The sequence below is a fragment of the Babylonia areolata genome, chromosome 4, assembly GCF_041734735.1.
Source record: "Babylonia areolata isolate BAREFJ2019XMU chromosome 4, ASM4173473v1, whole genome shotgun sequence".
In the NCBI taxonomy this organism is placed as follows: Eukaryota; Metazoa; Mollusca; class Gastropoda; order Neogastropoda; family Buccinidae; genus Babylonia; species Babylonia areolata.
In genome coordinates this window covers 28,617,398-28,640,673 of record NC_134879.1, presented here as the reverse complement: position 1 = coordinate 28,640,673, position 23,276 = coordinate 28,617,398, and the positions used below count along the sequence as shown (strand labels likewise).

The 23,276-nt window shown below is 41.2% G+C and overlaps 1 protein-coding gene across 4 annotated transcripts in view; it reads left to right on the top strand.

Moving 5' to 3' along the window:
• LOC143281032 (transient receptor potential cation channel subfamily M member-like 2) overlaps nucleotides 1-23,276 on the top strand; it is an 84,148-nt gene that overhangs the window by 15,691 nt on the left and 45,181 nt on the right. For all 4 annotated transcript variants that reach the window (XM_076585931.1, XM_076585930.1, XM_076585934.1 and 1 more), the window contains 7 exons: nucleotides 367-586; nucleotides 4,074-4,240; nucleotides 5,699-5,909; nucleotides 13,338-13,459; nucleotides 15,735-15,832; nucleotides 17,835-18,001; nucleotides 19,919-20,014. In XM_076585931.1, coding sequence (XP_076442046.1) covers nucleotides 367-586; nucleotides 4,074-4,240; nucleotides 5,699-5,909; nucleotides 13,338-13,459; nucleotides 15,735-15,832; nucleotides 17,835-18,001; nucleotides 19,919-20,014 — 1,081 coding nt within the window. The remainder of the gene's footprint in view (nucleotides 1-366; nucleotides 587-4,073; nucleotides 4,241-5,698; nucleotides 5,910-13,337; nucleotides 13,460-15,734; nucleotides 15,833-17,834; nucleotides 18,002-19,918; nucleotides 20,015-23,276) is intronic.

Here is a 23,276-nt window from a genome sequence, read left to right as displayed (position 1 = left end):
CCACACACACACAAAAAAAACAACAACAAAAAACAAAAGGGACAACTAATTTGACATTCTGGGATATGACCACTCACACACACACATGGCCACACACACACATACACACACACACACACACACACACACACACACACACACCACACACACACACACACACACACACATGCACACACACACACATGACCACACATATGACCACACACACACACACACACACACACACACACACATGACCAAACACCTGACCACACACACACACACACACACACACACACACACACATGACCAAACACCTGACCACACACACACACACACACACACACACGAATCAAACAGTTTGGAAAAGTTGCGTTTGTCTTTCAGTACATTCGTCTGGCTCATGACACAACGGAGGACATTCTCCTGGATCTGCTGGAAACCAAGCTGGTAGTGATGAGCAGGAAGAGCTTCCCCATCCGCATTCACTGCATCGACTACAACAAAGCTCCCAATGATTTCTACAATTCTGGGGGAACCGTTCCGGACGTGAAAGATGTCACCACTAGGTTGAGGAAAGATCTGGAGTCTATATGCAGGAAAACAGGTTGGTTTGTTGTGTGTGTGGTTTTTGTTGTTGTTGTTGTTGTCAATGTTGTTGTTTTCTGTTTTAGAGAATCATGTTTGTTGGTTGAAAGAAGGAATCTTTTATTATTTTCTTGGCAGATTTCTGTGGTGCCAGTATCAGAGTCTTAAGTTACCCATAGAAATGTATTTATCCTTTTTTTTTTTTTTTTCCTTTTTTTTCCCCCTGTACTTCTGTATTTACATATTAATGGCAGAATGGTTAACCCTTTGAGCCCTGACCACCGCTTTTTTTGGTATAATGCCTGGCCACCGGTTGAGCGATTCGTAAACACTTGTGTCGTGTTTTGCTATTGGTTGACTTATATTGAAGAGCCAGTCAGAAAAACCGTAATATTCTGACGTCAGCGAACGTAGTACCAAAGTTGCTGCGCCTTTTCACTGTGTTTTGTGCATGTGCTTTGGATAAAAAAGATCGATTTCTACCATGAAGCGTGCAGAGTCTCAACCTGACACGCCTCCTTTGATCAACTGATTCTGCATGCTCAGATTCATTTTCAACATCACTATCTGTAGCAAAATCATCCGATTCGAATTCAACCTCACTATCAGAGTAATCATTGTCATACTCTACTTCCGATCAATCATCAAGCATATCAGTTACTTGCTGCATTGTGTAAGTTGTTTTCTTGCACGTTTTGTCCCAGATTTCTGCCCTGATGGGCCAGGTTGAGACTCTGCACGCTTCAAGTGTTTACGCACCGCTCAACTGGTGGCTGGGCATTGTGTCATTTTTCTCTGCCATCGGTAAAGCAGTGGTCAGGGCTCAAAGGGTTAAGACGCTCAGCTGCCAGTAAAGAGAGTTCGTGAGGGTGTGGGTTCCAATCCATCTCTCGCCCTTTCTCCCAAGTTTAACCCTTTGAGCCCTGACCACCGCTTTACCGGTGGTAGAGAAAAATGACATACTGCCTAGCCACCGGTTGAGCGGTGCGTAAACACTTGTGTTTTGCTATTGGTTGACTTATATTGAAGAGCCAGTCAGAAAAACCGTAATATTCTGACGTCAGCAAAACGTAGTACCAACATTGCCGTGCCTTTTCACTGTGTTTTGTGCATGTGCTTTGGATAAAAAAGATCAATTTCAATATAAGTCAACCAATAGCAAAACATGACACAAGTATTTATGCACCGCTCAACCGGTGGCTAGGCATTATGTCATTTTTCTCTACCACCGGTAAAGCGGTGGTCAGGGCACTCTTTTTATATCTGCCATGACACATTAAATACCAATTATTTGCAAATTTTGGCTCAGGAGCTCAGGCAGAAGGGTTAAAATTGCTCAGGAACTCAGGGCTCAAAGGGTTAAGTGGAAAATAAGAGTCTTGTCTTTCTTCTTCTTCTTCTGCGTTCGAGGGCTGCAACTTCCACATTCACTCGTATGCACACAAGTGGGATTTTATGTGTATAACCGTTTTTACCCCGCCATGTAGGCAGCCATACTCCGCTTTCGGGGGTGTGCATGCTGGGTATGTTCTTGTGTCCATAACCAACCGAACGCTGACATGGATTACAGGAATTTTAACATGCGTATTTGATCTTCTGCTTGCATATACACACGAAGGGGGTTCAGGCACTAGCAGGTCTGCACATATGTTGACCTGGGAAATCGTAAAAATCTCCACCCTTTACCCACCAGGCGCCGTCACCATGATTCAAACCCGGGACCCTCAGTTTGAAAGTCCAACGCTTTAACCGTTTGGCTGTTGCACCTGTCATCTAGTCTTTCGAATGAGATGATAAACCAATGCAGCACACACTTGGCACACTGAAAAAGAACCTATGGCAAAAAAAAGTGTTGTCCTCTGGCAGGATTATGTAAAAAGAAATCCACTCTGGTAGGTACACAAATATATAAGCATTCACTCAAGGCCTGACAAGCACGTTGGATTATGCTGCTGGCCAGGCATCTGCCTAGCAGATGTGGTGTAGCGTATATGGATTTGTCCGAACGCAGAGACTCCTCCTTGAGAAACTGAAACTGAAACTTCCATCGTCTTTACCTACAGAAGGGATGATCATGCCGGAGAGACAGAGATCCAGCAGAGGGGGTGATTATGCTGGAGAGACAGAGGGGCTGATTATGCTGGAGAGACAGAGGGGCTGATTATGCTGGAGAGGCAAAAGGGATGATTATGCTGGAGACAGAGGGACTGATTATGCTGGGGGGGGGGGGGAGGTGGTTATGTTGGAGAGACAAGGGGGTTGATTTTGTTGGAGAGACAGGGGGGGGTGATTATGCTGGAGAGACAGAGGGACTGATTATGCTGAAGAGGCAAAAGGGATGATTATGCTGGAGAGGGACTGATTATGAGGGTGGGGTGGGGGGAGGTGGTTATGTTGGAGAGACAAGGGGGTTGATTATGTTGGAGAGGGAGGGGGGGGGGGGGCGGTAATTATGATGGAGAGACAGAGGGACTGATTATGCTGGAGAGGCAATAGGGATGATTATGCTGGAGAGACAGAGGGGTTGATTATGCTGGAGAGAAAGGGGGGTTGATTATGCTGGAGAGACAGAGGGACTGATTATGAGGGGGGGGGGGTGTGGAGGGGGGGGGGGTTATGTTGGAGAGACAAGGGGGTTGATTATGTTGGAGAGACGGGGAGGGGGGGTGATTATGCTGGAGAGACAGAGGGACTGATTATGCTGGAGAGGTAAAAGGGATGATTATGCTGGAGAGACAGGGGGGTGATTATGCTGGAGAGACAGAGGGGCTGATTATGCTGGAGAAGCAAAAGGGATGATTATGCTGGAGAGACAGAGGGGTTGATTATGCTGGAGAGACAGGGGGGTTGATTATGTTGGAGAGACAGAGGGACTGATTATTTGGGGGGGGGATGGTTATGCTGAGAGACAAGGGGGTTGATTATGCTGGGGAGACAGGGGGTGGGGGGGTGATTATGCTGGAGAGACAGAGGGGCTGATTATGCTGGAGAGGCAATAGAGATGATTATGCTGGAGAGACAGATGGGTTGATTATGCTGGAGAGACAGGGGGGATGATTATGTTGGAAAGACAGAGGGACTGATTATTCGGGGGGAGGGGGGATGGTTATGTTGAGAGACAAGGGGGTTGATTATGTTGGAGAGACGGGGTGATTATGCTGTAGAGGCAGAGGGACTGATTATGCTGGAGAGGTAAAACTAAAAAGGGATGATTATGCTTGAGAGACAGAGGGGCTGATTGTGCTGAAGAAACAGGGGGACTGATTATATTGGAGAGGGGCTGATAATACGGGAGATTTGTCTGAGAGACAAATGCCGTAGGACAAGCACAAAAACTTCCTACTCTCAGTACAAGTCATGTTTTAAAATCATCAACAAAATCTTTGTTTTGTGTGTTTCATTCTTTTGTTTGCTTGTTGTTGTTTTCGGTGGGATTTAAAAAAAAATTTTTTAATTTTTTTTTTTTTTTTCCAATCTGTATTCACTCTTATCTTTTTCGTTTGCAGCGGGCATTATACTGACATGGAGTGGACAAAGGGAAGATAACTTAATGCATCAAGCTCTGAAGGAAATGATGACTAAGGCAACCATCGCCACCAATCTGGCCTCCATTACCACTCCACTTTGGCAGGATCTGGACAGCGAAGTCAAACATTCATTGCAGAATGCAAAAGTTAGTTGATGCTTAATGTTTGGGTGTGTGTTTTTTTGTTTTTGTTTTTTTGTGTGGGTTTTTTTTTTTTTTTGGTCTTTTTTTTCAGGGGGGGGGTGGGGGGGGGATGAGGAGAGAGAGATGGTCACATTAAAATAATAAATTTAAAAAAAAGTAGAGGCAAGGCCCAAGACTCACTTGTGATAAACTTTTTAAAAAAATTAAGAAATTTAATCAAAATATGTTCTGTATTTGTTATTATAAAGCTTCAGATTAAAATTTTTTTAAAAAAGGCTGAGAGCAGATACGAACACATCTTGTTAGGTTGGGAAAAAATTGCCTTAATCACTGCACTTTTTCGGATCAATCAATGACGTTCAGAAATTAACATTTAAACATGCTTTTTTAAACATGATAAATCAAATGCGGTGTTCTAAGTGATAACACTGTTTAAATCATTTTGGTATATCTTGAGCATCTAAGAATACTTTAAAGTCATTGTTAATGGAGACATTGCCATCACCTCAGTTACACTGCAACATTTAGCCATTTTCTCTGGATCTAGATAGATATATATGACAAGTTTAGTTACATTCGCCGAGAAAGTATGACACAGTCGTTTTAATTTCTCTTTTATGTTCATTTTAGTCATTTGAGTATCTACTTTACAATATTCAAATGCAGTAAACACATCAATGATGTAGTCTGTGTCACTGTATGTGTTCTGTCCAGAATTTGTATTTCTGTTCTTTAAACTGCGAACACGAAAAAAACAAGGTCTGCACAGACCAGCCTAGACAAGGCTGACTGAAACTCAGTGAAATGGTCGATTCACTTTTTCTTTTATGTTCATTCTAGTTAATTTAGTGTCCACATTAGAATATTCATATGCAGTAAACACTTTGATGGTGTATCTAGTGTCACTGTATGTGTTCTGCCCAGAATTTGTATTTCTTTCCTTTTAATTGTAAACAAGAAAAAGGTTCAGGTTGAAGTTTCTTAGCTGTTAGGTTTAGGTATTTGTTTATGGATTTTGCATTTGTATTTGTTTTTTTGTTTTTTTTTGTTGTTGTTGTTTTTTTTTGTCACAACAGATTTCTCTGTGGGAAATTCAGGCTGCTGTTCCCAGGGATAGAGTGTCACTACACTGAGAGCGCCACCTATAATTTTTGCATTTTTTCCTGCGACCAGTTTTGTTTTTCCTATCGAAGTGGATTTATCTACAGAATTTTGCCAGGAGCAACCCTTTTGTTGCCGTGGGTTCTTTCACGTGCGCTAAGCGCATGCTGCACACAGGACCTCGGTTTATCGTCTCATCCGAATGACTAATCACTACATACAAACAGGGTAGAAAGCATTCATTTCTTGCACAGTAGAAAGAAAAGCTCTTGACATATGTTTGGAGAAAGAAAAAAAAACCAACAGCACCAGCAACCAAACAACAACAAAAAAACCCGGCAACCCTCTGTTCCTTTTCAGGGAAACCCACTGTCTCTGCCAAGACCCGCCTCAGCTGAGCAGGCCTCACCAGATCCTCCTCAGGAGACACGAGCCAAACTGGGCACAGAAATTTCGCAATATGCATCACATTTCTTCTTTTTGGACATGGAGCAGCTGACAGAGACTCAAGGCCAGATTGACAGGGCCATCCGACATTTTCAAAACGAGATGATCAAGGCCATGGACACTTGTAAGTGTCACATTTTTGTCACATGCACATACTTTCTGAAGGATGAGTGTGGACTTAGATTTCTTTTTTTTTTTTTTAAATTATAACTGAACCCCCTCCCATATCTCTCTCTCTCTCTCTCTCTCTCTCTCTCTCTCTCTCTCTCTCTCTCTCTCTCTCTCTCTCTCTCTCTCTCTCTATATATATATATATATATATATATATATATATAACCTTGTTCTTCTTTGCCTCCTTGTAGCACGTAAAAAAGGCCATGTAGGCTTATGTTTAACCCGTGTTAATGAAGATTTTGTTTTGTGTGAAGTGTTGTAAGTATTAAGTATCCATGATTGTATGAAGACAATCATCTTGTGGTATATCACAAAAACTGTGTTTTTTTTGTTTTTTTCCTGAAGTCAGTTGATAATCCAGGTGGTCACAATATCAGGTCTGTTGGTAAGAGTCTTCTTCTTTTTCTTTTCTTTTTTTTCTTTTTTTTTTTTCTTTTCTTTTTTTTTTACATCCATGGGCTGCAACTCTCTTTGAAAGTTTGCACCTTGTAGCCTGCAGACAGGCACCACTCAAAGCCAAAGTTTGAAGTGCCATACGTGACTGACCCATTTCCTATTTGTTTGTATGCATATGAACATATGTACATAATAAGTATATGTGCTGTCTCACAAAGACAGATAAAGGCCTCCACTCTGTCTCTCGTTAGCAGAAATCACTTCCCATTGCTTTTGAGTAGGTCTCACCCTTCTACCTTTACCCTTGTCCATTTACCATTTTCCCCATCTCTGCCTGCATACCAGTCCACTATGAACAAGGATCATCATCCAAAACGTCAGCTTTTTCATTAAAAAATAAGGTTTGCCATCACTCATTCTTGCTTTGAAATCTTCTTATTCTGCGACTGCCATGAATATTCACTTCTACCAGTTGGGACTGTGACATTTTTGGTTTTGGGTGTGATTTTAAAAGATGGGTAAATGTGATCATATCCAACACAGTCAGCAGTATAAATCATGGGGGGTGGATTTCTGAATCTTTTTCAGTGAAATGCGGAATCAGGCAAGGTTGCCCCTTTTCACCCTTAGCTTTTATCTTAGCTGTTGAACTGCTTGCAATAAAAATACATAACAGCGATGTATCTGGAATTGCTCTCCCACCAGTCAATACTGAATTAGTAAGGCTTAAAATAAAGCAGTTAGCAGACGATACAACCCTATTTCTCAACAATAAAGATGACATGGTAAAAGCACATGATATAATAAATGAGTTTTCGTTTTTTTCTGGACTTCTAAATGCCCATCAAAACTAAAGCAATGGTTTGAGGATACAAAAACAAGAACATAACTTGCCATTTGCTTTGACTGAAGAAATAAAAATACTAGGAATGTACTTTAGAAATGACCAAGCTGCAGTTTATATAGAAGACAACTGGACACACAGAATTAAAGCAATGGACAGCGTGATTTACACATGGAGTAAAAGAGATCTTGGTATATATGGAAAAATAGTTGTGTAATAAAAAGTTTTATGCTGAGCCAGTTTGTCTTCGTGATGCAATCTATCAGTCTACCAGAGTGGGTTTTGACAAAGGTAAACAGAACGCTGTATAAATTCATATGGCAAAGAAAGAAAACAAATAGGAAAGGCTCTGAAAAATTAAAGAGAAAAATAATGGAAGCAGACGTCAGCCAAGGAGGGGTTAATATGGTTGATATTAATGAGATGCAAGAAAGTTTTTATTTACAGTGGACTGGAAGATTGCTAACAACAAAGACGAGAACTGGAGCTATATCCCCAAATGGCATCTTGATAAACTTGTAAATAATTTGGTAGCTTTGGATATAAACTGTATATCGAAGATGTTAACATCGAACAGTGATATTAAAAACCCATTTTGGCAAAAGTCCTTCACACCCATTTGGACCACAAAACAATTCTCAACGAAACCGATATTGGGCCAGAGAACTTCCGTAATCAACTGTTATGGAATAATTCACTCATTCAGTACAAAGGACATTCACTATTCTTTCTCACTTGGAAAAAAGCTGGGATTGAAAGAATGAAAGGATATCATCAACGAAAACGAGAGAAGATTACTGAGCAATCAAGAGATTTTTACTAGAATAGATCAGAATAGAGCGTGAACATTATTCAAATACAATGCTATAATGAACTAAGTTCCCAAGGCCTGGAAACTTTGGTTGTACGAAAACCTTTCCCCAGAACAGCAAGCAGCTTTTTTGACTATAAGATTTATTGTTCAAAGCCGAAGGACATAAGGAAAATGATAAAGGAAAAAGAAAGGGACAAAAAATGATCTAAGGACCTGTGCTGCGTGTACACTTGATTTGTCTGCATTATGAACTGACAAAAGCTGTAACAGGTCTTCAAAATTGGAGATTGGGAAATTTTCCACCCTCTTAAACCATCAAGTCCAGTGGTGTGGTCACTTGGTTGTCCTGCTTCTTGTTCAGAGGAACAGAAACAACTCAATAGTTGAAGTCTCCCATGAGCAGGAACTTGTTCTTTGGTACAGAGTGGATGATATTGTGCAGCTCATAGAATGTCTCCCAAGGGTAGGCTATGTTGGCTTGTATACATGTACCGATGATGGTTTGGTGAGTTCACTTCTCTATGGGCTTTTCTTTGCACAATGATGCAGTTATCAATGCCCTTTGGCAAAAAGTGACTGCAGTTTTCTGACAGAGTTGAAACTCATAGGCCACCAGTCTGATGCAGCGTTTACTTTGGGCCTTACATTCACATGGGTAAACTGGAGTGTTGCTCCAGCCTGCATCTGTCCACCACATATGTGAAGCCTGCACTACGATTGATGGAATGCAGCTCAACATTGCAGATAGCTTCACCTGTCCCTCTTCCTCAGGACATCTCTATAGGGTGATCTCCTGCTGATGTTCCAGGCAAGGTAATCTCCTGCTGATGTTCCAGGCAAGGTGATCTCCTGCTGATGTTGCAGGCAAGCAGCTCCTTTCAACATCTTCAAACCATTCTGTAGAGGGAGTGGGGCTTGAAGGTGAAGCTGTTTTTTTTCTGTTATGCCTTCTGTACAGGAGTGTGGACAGGACACATGTTGAGAAACTGAGAACGTCTGCTTCCCAAAGAGAACCTCAAAGCTCTTCTCGGAGCTGGTGTCTGAAACAAGCTCTCAGGGTCCAGTACATGCAGCACAAAGCCCCCACCCCCATCCCCCCATCCACCTCTGCCTCCCCCCCCCCCCCATCCCCCCCCCCCCCCCAAAAAAAAATGCTGAAAGCTGGAAAACACAAGTGACAGAGATGGTGGTGTTTGGGGAACAGCAGTGCATCAGGCAGACCATCCAGACCTTTGAATGTCCATGTCTCCAGGAGCTGGACAGCAAATGACAGGCCTGTGTGCTTCAGGGTTGGGACTGCTATCACACCCTTGACAACACTGACATCTTCATCAGCTTTCACAGCCAGCCATCATCATGTGATGATAGAGCGGGTCATGTCATGTGTTCAATTATGTGCTGATTTTTTCTGCCTCCTGCATTGTCAGAAATTACTGGTGAGGGTGCAGAGATATTTGATGAGGTTTCATACACTATTTGATCTGTTGATAAACTTCAGAGTCTGTCCGACATGGTGAAATTACCACTGATTTTAGACACTGTCCTGATTTTTTTTTTTTTTTTAAAGAAAAAAAAAGGTTGATCAAAGAGGTTTGTGATTTTAAACTCCTGACAATGAGTGGAGTGATGGCCTGGAGGTAACGTGTCCGCCTAGGAAGCGAGAGAATCTGAGCGCAGTGGTTCAAATCCTGGCAGAGTCGCCAGTATTTTCTCCCCCTCCACTACACCTTGAGTGGTGGTCTGGACGTTAGTCAATCGGATGAGACGATAAACTGAGGTTCCGTGTGCAGCATGCACTAAGCGCACATAAAAGAACCCATGGCAGCAAAAGGGTTGTTCCTGGCAAAATTCTCTAGAAAAATCCACTTCGATAGGAAAAAGAAAAACTGCAGACAGGAAAAAAAAAAAAAAAAAAAAGGGTGGCGCTCTCAGTGTAGCAACACGCTCTCCTTGGGGAGAGCAGCCTGAATTTCACACAGAGAAATCTGTTGTGGCAAAAAGAGTAATACAATACAATATACTATACAATGAATAATAGCTCAAGTGAAATATTACTGAATCCAAGTTTATACTTTGCTTTTGAGATTAAAAAAAAAAAATTAACTCTTTATTTCCAATTATGTGTTCAATAATTATGACACATGAGAATTTGTACACTGTCATTTCCAAAACTTTTAACTTGGTACAAATTGGTTTGCTGGATTTATTTTTCATGGATTGAAAAAGAAAAAGGTGAATGAGAAGAAGAAGAAAAGGCATGGGTTGGCAGATGTTGGCACAGATTTTATAATGTTTTGATGAACTTTTATGCAAAATAACAGAACTGTTGCATAACCATATTTCTGTAACTTTTGACCAAATATAGGTACAGTGAGGTAAGTTTATTCTAGTTTTCAGTCGTTCAAGCTTGTTACATAAATTCATTTGCCTTTAAACTAAACTCTGCATGTATATCAGATCATTTTTCATTTGGTTGGCTCGCTGCATGTTTTTTTGTTGTTGTTTTTTTCCCACCATATTCTTGTTGTGGGGTGATTGTGTGTGTGTGTTTGTGTGTGTACGTGTGTGTGTGTGTGTGTGTGATATGAAAGTCCTACACTTAAAGTGCATCTTATTTCAGTTTAGCTTCTGTGTGTGTGTGTGTGTGTGTGTGATATGAAAGTCCTGCACTTAAAGTGCATCTTTTTTCAATTTAGCTTGTGTGTGTGTGTGTGTGCGTGTGTACAGCTAGCATACGAAAAGAAAAAGAAAGAAGAAGAGAGGAGCAAACAAGTTTAGCAGGTTTTCCCAGTATTTTGGCCTCTAGTCATCTTCAGGGGACTTCCATGACAAGCCTTCCATAGATATATTTTGTATAAATAAGAATTACACAGATGAGCATGTCAACAAATATGCAAGACTATTTACAAATCGGATGTCATGTGATGCTGTTGTTTTTATTATTTGTTTGTTGATGTTTGTTTTGTAATCCTGTTTTGATAATACTCAGTGATAAGAAACTCTAGGGAGAACTGGGCAGTACATGGTCTTCAGAGAAGAAGCCCCTCCTCAGTCAAGTGTTTCAGCCCTTAACTCCTTACACTCTAAGGGGGCTTGGCGGCAACCAGGTCATGACTCCTGGATGCCCTTGTATTGCTGCCTTTTCTTTTTTTTTCCTGGACCTCAGCAGGTTCGAACCCGTGCCTCCAGGGTAGTTGCCACTTAGGACTGAGTCACCTTTTCTGGCAGACCACTGATCCATCGTACACCTAGTTTGAGTAGGGAAATTTAATCCTTATGAAGTTTACTTTCATTCCTCCTCAACCAGATCCAGCTGGAACTCTTTTCTGCTGTTTCTGCCATTGCCTTGAGAGCCCATGTCCTCTCTCTGCCAGAAATCGACAGCTGTTTCATGAGGCTGTAGGCAGATGAGCCCACAAACCCTCTTGCACCAATCTCTATGGCAAGGACTTTGGCTTGGAAGCCAGATTCTGGCAGGCTGCTGGCTAGACTAGCATACTTCTCGATCTTGTAAATGAGGGCTTCCATCATTCTGTTTTCGTATGGCACAGTGAGCTCAATCAGAATGGCTTGTTTCATTGCCTTGGAGTGGAGTACTATGTCAAAGAATAACATCATTTTGTTTAGTAACTGTCACCTGAAAGAAAATAAGAAATCCTGCTAATTTTATTCCAGAAATTCTGATCTCAGAATCTATTTGTTCAGCCAGCATAAACTTAGTTAATCAGTAAAAACAGAATTCTGCCAAAAGAGATGTTTTGATATGGAACTAATCTGAAGTGCAGCATAAAAGGGCAAAGATTAAGTGCACACAGTTTTGTCATCAGAGAAAAAAAAACACACACAAAAAAGAAACAGTAGTAGTCCATGAGTCTTGAAAGCTTTGTCTTTTTTTTTTTTTTTTTTTTGGTGTGTGTGTGTTGTAAGGGGAGAGCTACAGTTTGTTGTGATTTTCTTATATATATATGTATATATATACGTATATATGTGTGTGTCACTGCAGTGTTGTATTTTTGTTTTTATTTTGGGTTTCTTTTGCACAAGTTACAACACGGTTTTGTAGCTTATTTTTGTTGTTACTTTTTGTGATTTTTAAATCTTTATTTCTTTGGTTGCATTCTTTAATTTTTTTATGCCAAGTTTGATTGTTAATCTTCACTATTTACATGCTTAAATAGTGCACATGTGTTTGTGTGTGTGTGTTCATGTGTTTTTGAATGTGTGTGTGTGTGTGTGTGAGAGAGAGAGATAGGGAGAGAGAAAGAAAGTGGGAGAGAGAAAGAAAGAAAGAGAGAGAGGGAGAGATGAAATCAAATCATGAAAATTATGGTAATAATCTAATCCTTTACACAGTTGCGTAAGCAAAGTGTGTTATGCAGTAACTTTGTCTTTGTTATCTGTTTGTGTGTGTGTGTTTGTGTGTATGTGTGTGTGTGTGTGTGTTTGTGTATGTGTGTGTGTATGTGTGTGTGTGTGTGTGTGTGTTTGTGTGTATGTGTATGAGTGTGTGTGTGTGTGTGTGTGCTTGTGTTACAATGTTATTTTCCAAGCCACCTCGGTAGATAAGACAAATGCGGTAGGAAAGTAGATACCGATAAAACCTCTCCAGAGGTCTCCTTCGTGAAGTTTCAGTTAAAATGAAGGGTCAGTGGTCAAGTCATATTTATAGGATACTGTACAGCATGGTTGTAATACAGCTCGTGTCTGTCATATGATCATCATTCAACTGTACAATGATTTGGCATTGAAAAATCATAAATGCCGGTGTACTTCAAGATCAGAGGCCAAAGGTGAAAATAACAGCATACTGGTATATAATTTAAAAAAAAAAAAAAAATTTAAGATATTAAAAAAAAAAAAAGCTTTTGACTGACAGGATGCAACTCTATGATATGATGCCTGTAGTTGTGTGCAGCCATGCTCTGAATTGTAATGGTATATGTTTCGTTGTATCCATTTGGGTTTCTGGTTTTAATGTCTGAATATTTTCTGGCTGCTGGTCAGTGCATTTTGTGTTTGGTTGTTTTGTTTTTAGCTGTTCTAGTCACTTGTACTGTTAAGTTTTTTTTCTGGGGGGAGCATGGGGGGGTGGGGGTGGGGAGGGTGGTTATCCATTAACAATGTATATTTTTACAATGTTTTTGCAAAGGAAGTAAGTGTCTGATCATTTCTTCTCCCTTGTGCCCTGTGTGGTTGTCTGTGTGTGTGTGTGTGTCCCCGTGACAAATGTTAACGTTGATATTTTCTAATCAACCGCTACTCCTGTATGGCAACTCCCTAGCACCTCACCAAATGATCAGATATGAACTGTCTTGGATGAACAGCGGAGAGCAAGAAGAAGGAGATGAAGTCGCCGGTAGTGTGTTTGCTGATCAACGGTCACCATGATGCCCTGAAGATGGTGGAGTTTGCTCTCAACAAGCGTATCCCTGTGATCATCGTCAAGGTAAGTGTTGACCCTTAGAGGCCGCGATGTTGGTGAGTCGTTCATTTTCATTGTTTTCATTTCTACAACCCTGAAAGACAAGGCCTGACTAAGCGCGTTGGGTTATGCTGCTGGTCAGGCATCTGCTTGGTAGATGTGGTGTAGCGTATATGGATTTGTCCGAATGCAGTGACGCCTCCTTGAGCTACTGAAACTGAAACTGAAAGACAGCATTTGCCAAAACCAAGACCCAATCCCTGAGCAACTTGACCTTTAACCCTTTGAGCCCTGACCACCGCTTTACCGGTGGTAGAGAAAAATGACATAATGCCTAGCCACCGGTTGAGCGGTGCGTAAACACTTGTGTCGTGTTTTGCTATTGGTTGACTTATATTGAAGAGCCAATCAGAAAAAACTGTAATATTCTGACGTCAGCAAACGTAGTACCAACATGGCCGCGCCTTTTCACTGTGTTTTGTGCATGTGCTTTGGATAAAAAAGATCAATTTCAATATAAGTCAACCAATAGCAAAACACAACACAAGTGTTTACGCTCTGCTCAACCGGTGGCTAGGCGTTATGTCAGTTTTCTCTACCACTGGTAAAGTGGTGGTCAGGGCACTCTTTTAATATCTGCCGTGACACATTATATACCAATTATTTGCAAATTTTGGCTCAGGAGCTCAGGCAGAAGGGTTAAAATTGCTCAGGAACTCAGGGCTCAAAGGGTAAAGGGTGATATCTGACAGGTTGCTCAGCTCAGTTCTGCTGCTTTTATATCTTGATTGTAATGTGTTCTGGTTGATTATGCAGTGTTCTGATTGAAAGTGTCACTGATTTATGTGTGTACTGATGTGTGATTTCTGTAATGCAAGTGAAAACAACCAAAGAAAGATACTGAATAGGGAAGAATGCAATGGCCAGCAAAAATTCTGCAGGGCCTGAATGTGTGTGTGTGTGTGTGTGTGTGTGTGTGTGAGCACATGCTTGCCATGCTGTGACCAGTTTTTGATGTGCCATGACCAGCCTTTGAAGTGTTGCTGTGGTCAAAGCAGTTTTAGAAGTATGACCATGATAAGACCAGTCTTTGAAGTGATGCCATGATAAGACCAGTCTTTGAAGTCTCATGACAAGTTTTTGGAGTGTGGCCATGGTATGTTCAGTCTTTAATGTGTGGCCATGATATGTCCAGTCTGCAGTGTGGCCATGATATGTCCAGTCATTGAAGTGTGGCCATATGTCCAGTCTGCAATGTGGCCATGATATGTCCAGTCATTGAAGTGTGGCCATATGTCCAGTCTGCAGTGTGGCCATGATATGTCCAGTCATTGAAGTGTGGCCATATGTCCAGTCTGCAATGTGGCCATGATATGTCCAGTCATTGAAGTGTGGCCATATGTCCAGTCTGCAGTGTGGCCATGATATGTCCAGTCATTGAAGTGTGGCCATGATGTGTCCAGTCTGCAATGTGGCCATGATATGTCCAGTCATTGAAGTGTGGCCATGATATGTCCAGTCATTGAAGTGTGGCCATGATGTGTCCAGTCATTGAAGTGTGGCCATATGTCCAGTCTGCAGTGTGGCCATGATATGTCCAGTCATTGAAGTGTGGCCATGATGTGTCCAGTCTGCAATGTGGCCATGATATGTCCAGTCTTTGGAGTGTGGCCATATGTCCAGTCTGCAGTGTAGCCATGATATGTCCAGTCTTTGGAGTGTGGCCATGGTATGTTCAGTCTTTAATGTGTGGCCATGATATGTCCAGTCTGCAGTGTGGCCATGATATGTCCAGTCATTGAAGTGTGGCCATGATGTGTCCAGTCTGCAGTGTGGCCATATGTCCAGTCTGCAGTGTAGCCATGATATGTCCAGTCATTGAAGTGTGGCCATGATGTGTCCAGTCTGCAGTGTGGCCATGATATGTCCAGTCATTGAAGTGTGGCCATGATGTGTCCAGTCTGCAGTGTGGCCATGATATGTCCAGTCATTGAAGTGTGGCCATGATGTGTCCAGTCTGCAATGTGGCCATGATATGTCCAGTCATTGAAGTGTGGCCATGATGTGTCCAGTCTGCAGTGTGGCCATGATATGTCCAGTCATTGAAGTGTGGCCATGATGTGTCCAGTCTGCAGTGTGGCCATGATATGTCCAGTCATTGAAGTGTGTGAAAGTCAAAGTGACATTTTTATATCTGCTTGGTTTTTAATGCATACTGTGTGAAGTTTGAGCTACAGAGCATATTGCTTGATGCAAAAATGTAAAGATATGATTATAACAAGACAGTCATCGTGTTTAGGGTAGCGGGGGCTATGCAGACGTCATAGCTGAAGTGTACTTCAGTGCTGTTCATAAGACCATCAAGTACCGGGATGAGTCTGGTCAGTTCCGCGCCAAGTGAGTGCCAAAACTTACCTCTTTGACTGATTTAATGAGTCACTGTTTTTTGTTTTTGTTTTTTGTTTTTTTGTGTGTGCTTACAGTTGACTTCATCAAGTTTTTGCACCTTATAGATATTATCATTATTAGTAGTAGTTCTCTTTTATGTATTTATCAGTTATTTATTTATTTACTTATATCTTTTTATTTTTATTCATTTATTTATTTATTTGTTTGTTTGTTTTGTTATTTTATTTTATTGGGTTTTTTTTGTTTTTTGTTGTTGTTTTTCTCAAGGCCTGACTAAGCGCGTTGGGTTACGCTGCTGGTCAGGCATCTGCTTGGCAGATGTGGTGTAGCGTATATGGATTTGTCCGAATGCAGTGACGCCTCCTTGAGCTACTGATACTGATACGTTAATGAGTTGGAACATTTTAACTTGATCATTATTTTGTCTGTTAATTTGCCCCCAGGAATTCGTTTTTCTTTGGCATGTCAGTTATGTATATAAAAAAGAAAAGAAGAAAAACTTCAAACTTGATATTAATGTGTTTTTTTCTTTCACAGAGAATTACAGTGATATTTTAGCTCTGGACAAAAGCATCAGATGAAGGATACACGGAAAGTCTTTGATGTATTGATTGACAGTGCATTTGTTATTGTTCAAGGAGAAGTGGCTGCATGTAGAGTACCAAGTCCTTTGCTATAATCTGAAGGTCTCAAATGCAGAAGAGAAATATTAAACAAGGAAGATGTGTGGTTACTCTGTGTTGACAAAGGAACTTAATTCAAACCATTGCTGCTTTCCCCATTCATCTGTTAGCACATACAAGGGATGGAGAGAAATAAACACAGAGAGACATTCTCAAAAAAGGAAGCTCCAATGCCATGAATATACCCTTTATTCAACATGTTCACTCAGCAGCAACTACAAAAGAAATGTTAAATACACAATGTTTCTTTTCAGCAACAACTACAAAAGAAATGTTAAATACACAGTTTCTTTTTTTTTTCTTTTTTTTTTTTTTCGTCTTTAAGTGTAGACATGATGTAATAAAATCCTAGCCCATTTGTATTTTCACATCTATTTCATCACTTGCCTTGCAGCTGTTGATTCTGAAATTTTACAATACCAAATCCTTTTTGAAATAAAAATGTATGTATGATACTCAGACATGTCTGACTTTGACCACCAGAACAGCGGAGGAGGCATCTGCTGCCCTGGCCTTGGCTAGAATTTGATTATAGTGAAGAGTATCTTGCCCAGGTTACATCCCCACTCATAGGACAATTGGCGTTGGGATGGTTCCCAAAAGCCAACTAGCTCCTACGGCTGCAGTGCTAAGAGCCAGTGCAATGTTGCCTCCTTCTTCTTCTTCTTCTGCGTTCACTCGTATGCACACGAGTGGGCTTTTACGTGTATGACCGTTTTTACCCCGCCATGTAGGCAGCCATATTCCGTTTTCGGGGGTGTGCATGCTGGGTATGTTCTTGTTTCCATAACCCACCGAATGCTGACATGGATTACAGGATCTTTAACGTGCATATTTGATCTTCTGCTTGCATATACACATGAAGGGAGTTCAGGCACTAGCAGGTCTGCACATATGTTGACCTGGGAGATCGTAAAAATCTCCACCCTTTACCCACCAGGCACCGTTACCGTGATTCAAACCCGGGACCCTCAGATTGACAGTCCAACGCTTTAACCCCTGGGCTATTGCGCCCGTCAGTTGCCTCCTAATTTCAGTCATAGTCCTTCACAAAAGACTAAGCTGTAAATGACTTCCCATTGCAGTAGAGAAACCATTTATCATACAGCTCCCACACTGCTGTTGGCTTAACTGTAAGTTTATTTCAATCTGTAATGCAAGCTGAGGGTTGGGCCAAAATAAAAAATATGGCATTCCAAAATCCTGAAATCACTAAAGCACTGGGAATGGGGAGGGGGGGAAGGGGGAATACTTTATTGGGAATCATATGCAAATCATGAAGGCTTTGTGTTGTTGTTTTTCTACAGAATCACCAAAAAGGCGGGAGGAACAGGAAGAAATTTAATGCAAAGCGACAAGTACAGACATCCTTCTCTGCGTCAGATCTTTGACAAACTGGATTTAATCACAGTCTATGTGCCAGCCTCCTCAGTGCAAACTCTGGACTCAGTTGTCTTTGAAGCTCTTCTGAAACGTAAGTGTTTTCTTAGTCTCCTTGAAACACTCTCAGTGATTAGTATTCTTGATTGATTGATTTGGATACTTATGTAGCATCTATCCTCGGTCAGAGAACAAGCTCTAAGCACTTTACAAATACTTGAGTCATTTGCATAACAGGCTGCCTTCCTGGTTAGAGTCAACTGAGAACTGCCTTTAAGCTCTCATCATTTGTATCCTGCGTAATTCAGTCAGGCTTCAGTCACACACGCACGCACGCACGCACGCACGCACACACACAAAAATAGAGTAGATTGTACTGTGAAATTTTGCCCAGGACAACTCTCTCGTTGCATTGGGTTCTTTGATCGATGTGCTATATCTCTATGCTAAATGCATGCAACAAATGGGACCCTGATTTATCATCTCGTCCAAACGACTAGCGTCCAGACCACCACTCAAGGTCCAGTGGAGGGGGAGAAAATTGTGGCAGGTATGGGATTCGATCCTGTACTTTCAAATTCTCACGCTTTCTCGGCAAAAAGCCACCACTCCACTTTCACTGTGGAAGAGTTGGGAATATTTGTTTTCATCATTCTCCATGTAAGCTTTTTATCTCTCCATCTGCTGATAACGTTGGTTTTTGTGTTACAGAAAGAAAAAAAACAACATGATTGCTGAAATTTGAATTAAAACAATATGCCATTCTGTGTGTGATAAACTTATTGACATGATTGGCCAACCTGATTGTTGAAATTCAAATTAAAACAACATGCCATTCTGTGTGCAGTAAACGTATTGGTATGATTGGCCATCTTTCTTCGGACAAAATGTTAGTGTATTGGTTGTCTCAAAAATGGACTGTTGTAACTCACTGTTGTCAGGTTGTCCCCTGTCATTTTCTTCACAAACTCCAAACATCTACTGCAAGACTGGCATCCAGAGCCTCTAGATATAGTCATGTTCAACCCCTCCTCAAAACTCCTTACTTGCTTTCCATCAAAGCAGGCAACCAAGGACAGCATTCTGTCATCCTTCTTCACTAACAATTTCTTCTTCTTCTCCTTCTTCTCCTTCTTCTTCTTCTTCTCCTTCATTCTTGGGCTGCAGCTTCTGTGTTCACTCATATGTACAAGTGCGCTTTTATGTGTATGACCATTTTTACCCAGCTATGCAGGCAGGATACTCTGTTTTCGGGGAGTTGGGTGTGTGTGTGTGGGGAGGGGGGGGGGGGGCTGTTTGCTGGGTTATTATATTATTGTTTCGATAGCCCATCAAATGCTGACATGGATTACAGGATCTTTGATGTGCGTTTTTGATGTTCTGCATTTGTATACACTCAAAGGGAGTTCAGGCACAAGGACTATGCACATAATCATGTTGAACATGGAGATTGGAAAAATGTCTACACTTAACCCACCAGGTGCTAGGACATCGGGGACTGAACAGGAAACTGGGGCAAGCTTCCAGCGCTCAAATCATTTGGCCACCACACCCATTATTTCTGAGACTGATCTTCATTCTGTCTCTGACCTGTCGGCCTACACACCATCAAGCAGCTTCGCCCCTCATCTGATTCAAGAGTTTTAGAATTTGGGCATTCCACAGTTGGGAACAAAAAAAAGTACGGCCAGCTTCCCTTTTCTTCAGTCTGGAGTGCCCTCCCTCCACTTGCTGACTCAGTCATTTGCATCCATGTATTCGACAGACTTTGCTTTTCCCCCCACAATACTTTAATTGTCAGTCATATTATAAAAAAATAACAGTATATTCTTGCATCTTATTTTGGTGTGCAGTTGTTGGTGCTGACTACCGTCAGACAGTTTTGCTCCAAAATAAAGATGCACAGCAGGAATCTCAAATGAGACATGAAGGCTTTGCATTTTGTTTTTCTCCAAGTTCTAAATGCAGTGTTACTTATCTTGAAATGTTATTTGTGTTGTATTGTTTGCAGACAAACATGAAAACCAGATTGTGGAACTCATGGAAGACATGCAAAGGATCAAGAAGAGTCACCCTGAAGACAGATCGGAATTGACCGGTTTCTTTGGTTCGTTTTCTTTTTTCACTGTGAGATTGTCATTCTGGAATGGGTAACAACACTTCAGCGAACAGAATTAGAGTTTAGAACAGTTGCATCGCTTGGTCTTAGGAAAGAGTAGTGGTCATTTGTTGAGGGGTGAAAATCACAATGAAATAAGATATGGAAAAAAAAAAACCACTTCAACAAAAGTTGATATGTTGTCATAACTGCCATCTTGTTTGCAGCTTTTTATTTGTAGTGATATTCTCGAATGAGTGGGTGGCCATTTTCTAATTCCACCATTTAAGTCACTTTGCTCTGTTGTGGGGGAAATGACTAGTGGCCTTTCCATCTCTCAGTAAAGTACAGAAGTGCATCCTGGACTGCTGGATTTTTTTTTTTTTTTTTTTTTTTTTTTTTTATGCATGCATATATATTATATGTTTGTCATGATGTGCTAAATTGTATTTTGTAACCCCTCGAAAAATAACCATTGCTGCTAGAAGATATGACACATACAACAAAACAAATTAGACCAAAGTGAAACACATAACAAAAAATGTTGTTTAATCCGACTTACACAAAAAATGTTCAGGTTTCATCAATATGCACACGCTCATACACACAGAGTCACCCACGATAGTATGTCTTAACCACACGCACGCCCTGCACTCACATTGGTCACCAAATTAGAGCACACTGAATATACTTAAAAGCAAAGATCTGTCTTACACACACCATGTTATTTATTATCCACACACACTCCCTACACCCACATTCATCTCCAAATTAGAGCACACTAAACCCACTCACAAGCAACAATCTCTCTCTCTCTCTCTCTCTCTCTCTCTCTCACACACACACACACACACACACACACACACACACACTCACACACGTATGCATGCACACACACGCATGCACACACACGCATGCACACACACACACACACACACACACACACACACACACACACTAGTTTAACATATGGAATGGTTTACCTTCCTCCTCAAAGTCATGTCGTCTGAAGCAAACATTCAAAAAAGCACTTAAGAAATATTTTATGGAAAAAAAAATCTTCATATTTTGATATGATTATCCCTGTATCTGCCTGTCTTTATAACTGTCTGTCTTTTTAACCTTAAACTCTATCTGTCCTTCTGACTCTCTGTCTCTCTTCTCCCTCTCTCGACTGTTACCTTTATCCGTCTGTCTGTTCTTGTCACCCCTCCCAGACAAAGACGCAGGATGCAATTATTTACGATAGGAAAAAAACAAACAAACAAAAAAACACAAACCTTATAAACTTCTTCTTCTTCTTCTTCTGCGTTCACTCATATGCACACGAGTGGGCTTTTACGTGTATGACCGTTTTTACCCCGCCATGTAGGCAGCCATACTCCGTTTTCGGGGGTGTGCATGCTGGGTATGTTCTTGTTTCCATAACCCACCGAACGCTGACATGGATTACAGGATCTTTAATGTGCGTATTTGATCTTCTGCTTGCATATACACACGAAGGGGGTTCAGGCACTAGCAGGTCTGCACGAATGTTGACCTGGGAGATCGTAAAAATCTCCACCCTTTACCCACCAGGCGCCATCACCGTGATTCAAACCCAGGACCCTCAGATTGACAGTCCAACGCTTTAACCACTCGCCTATTGCGCCCGTCGAACCTTATAAACAAATCTAAAGATACATCCATTGAGTGGATGGCACACAACTTTCGCAATAACACACAAAACTCTGGGTTCAAGTTGGCAACGAACAAGAAATTTGCTCAGTGATATTTGCTGAGCAAGCTCACTGGACAGAGCATGAAAGGAACAGTCCACTGGTCTTGTGTCAGGAGTCCAGTGAATCACCTCAACTGCTTCTGTGGGATTTTTTTTTTTTTTTTTTTTTTTTTATGTGTAAAGAGTATGTGTGACTTAAAACTGATGGTGGAGAGGGCTTCTTGGGCTTTCTTTCATAGTTTCAGTTTCAAAGAGGCATAAACAATCATGCAGACTAATCCATATATGTTTGTAGTAGTTATTGACGCGGCGATAGCCTTGAGATGGCCTTAGTGGTCGGCGAGGCTCTAAGCACCATAATTTCATTCATTTCATTCACCACATCTGTTTCAAAAAAGAGCAGAGGAAAAAGGGAGCAGGTGCCTGACTAATGCATAACTACTCCCATTGTGCTGGTGGGGCCCTGAGAGTTAACCATCCATTCAGTCCCTTCAACGCATACAAAACTCTGCTGCCCGACTCATCCTCAGAAAGAAAAGATCTGAGCACATCACTCCCCTTTTGCAACATCTCCACTGGCTCCCTGTCTCACACCAAATAAAGTACAAGATCAGCACTCAATGTTATAGATGTATTCACAAAACTGCCCATTCCTATCTCTGCAGCTGCCTTCACCTCTACACTCCATCTCGCTCACTACGATCGGCTTCGGATCCACTCTGTTTACGCATACCCAGATTCAAACATTCGACTGTTGGCCGCCGTTCTTTCTCTGTCTCTGGACCTTGCGATTGGAATGAAATTTCTCTTTTGCTTCGTCAAGTCTCCACACTCACCTCTTTCAAGTCTGGCCTTAAAACCCACCTCTTCCCAAAACAGCCTCCCTTGCCTGCCTCTTCCTTGTCTTTAGTTTCGACAGTTTTAGAGTTATGCATGCGTGTGAATGATTGGTGCGAAAGCGGTTTGGTTTGTCTCTGCACAAGATTCAGCGCTATATAAATACCATTATTATTATTATTATATCAAGCATCATACTAAAATGGAATAAAGAGATCAAACAAATAAGTATATACTTTGAAATATAATAAAAATGAAAGGTACACAGAAGGCACATGATTTGTGAAAGCATTTCTGGGAATCGTCTTATTAAGCTGGTGAAGGCTTTTGTTGAAGCAGTAAGGAAAAGGACAGAACAGCATATTTACTTGGAACGTCAGGAAGTTTATCCTCCACATCTTTTTGTGTTAAATATTGTGTAATGTTTATTGCTTGATTTTATTCTTCTGAATGTTGCTTTAGACAGGTCTCTTTAAAGTACTGCATTCTGACCCTACCTCCTCTCCCACCACCCTCCCCCCACACCCCCACACCCCCACGCCCCACCCCGCCACCTTCCCTTTGGTAAGTCTGAATCGTGTTTTGTTTTGTTGGTTTTTTTTTATATTGATTTTCATATCATCTTTAGATAAATAAATATATATATATTCAGATCAAGAAAATCTCATCAGTATTTGTTTTCAAACAAGAACAGGACATTACTTGACCTTCTGT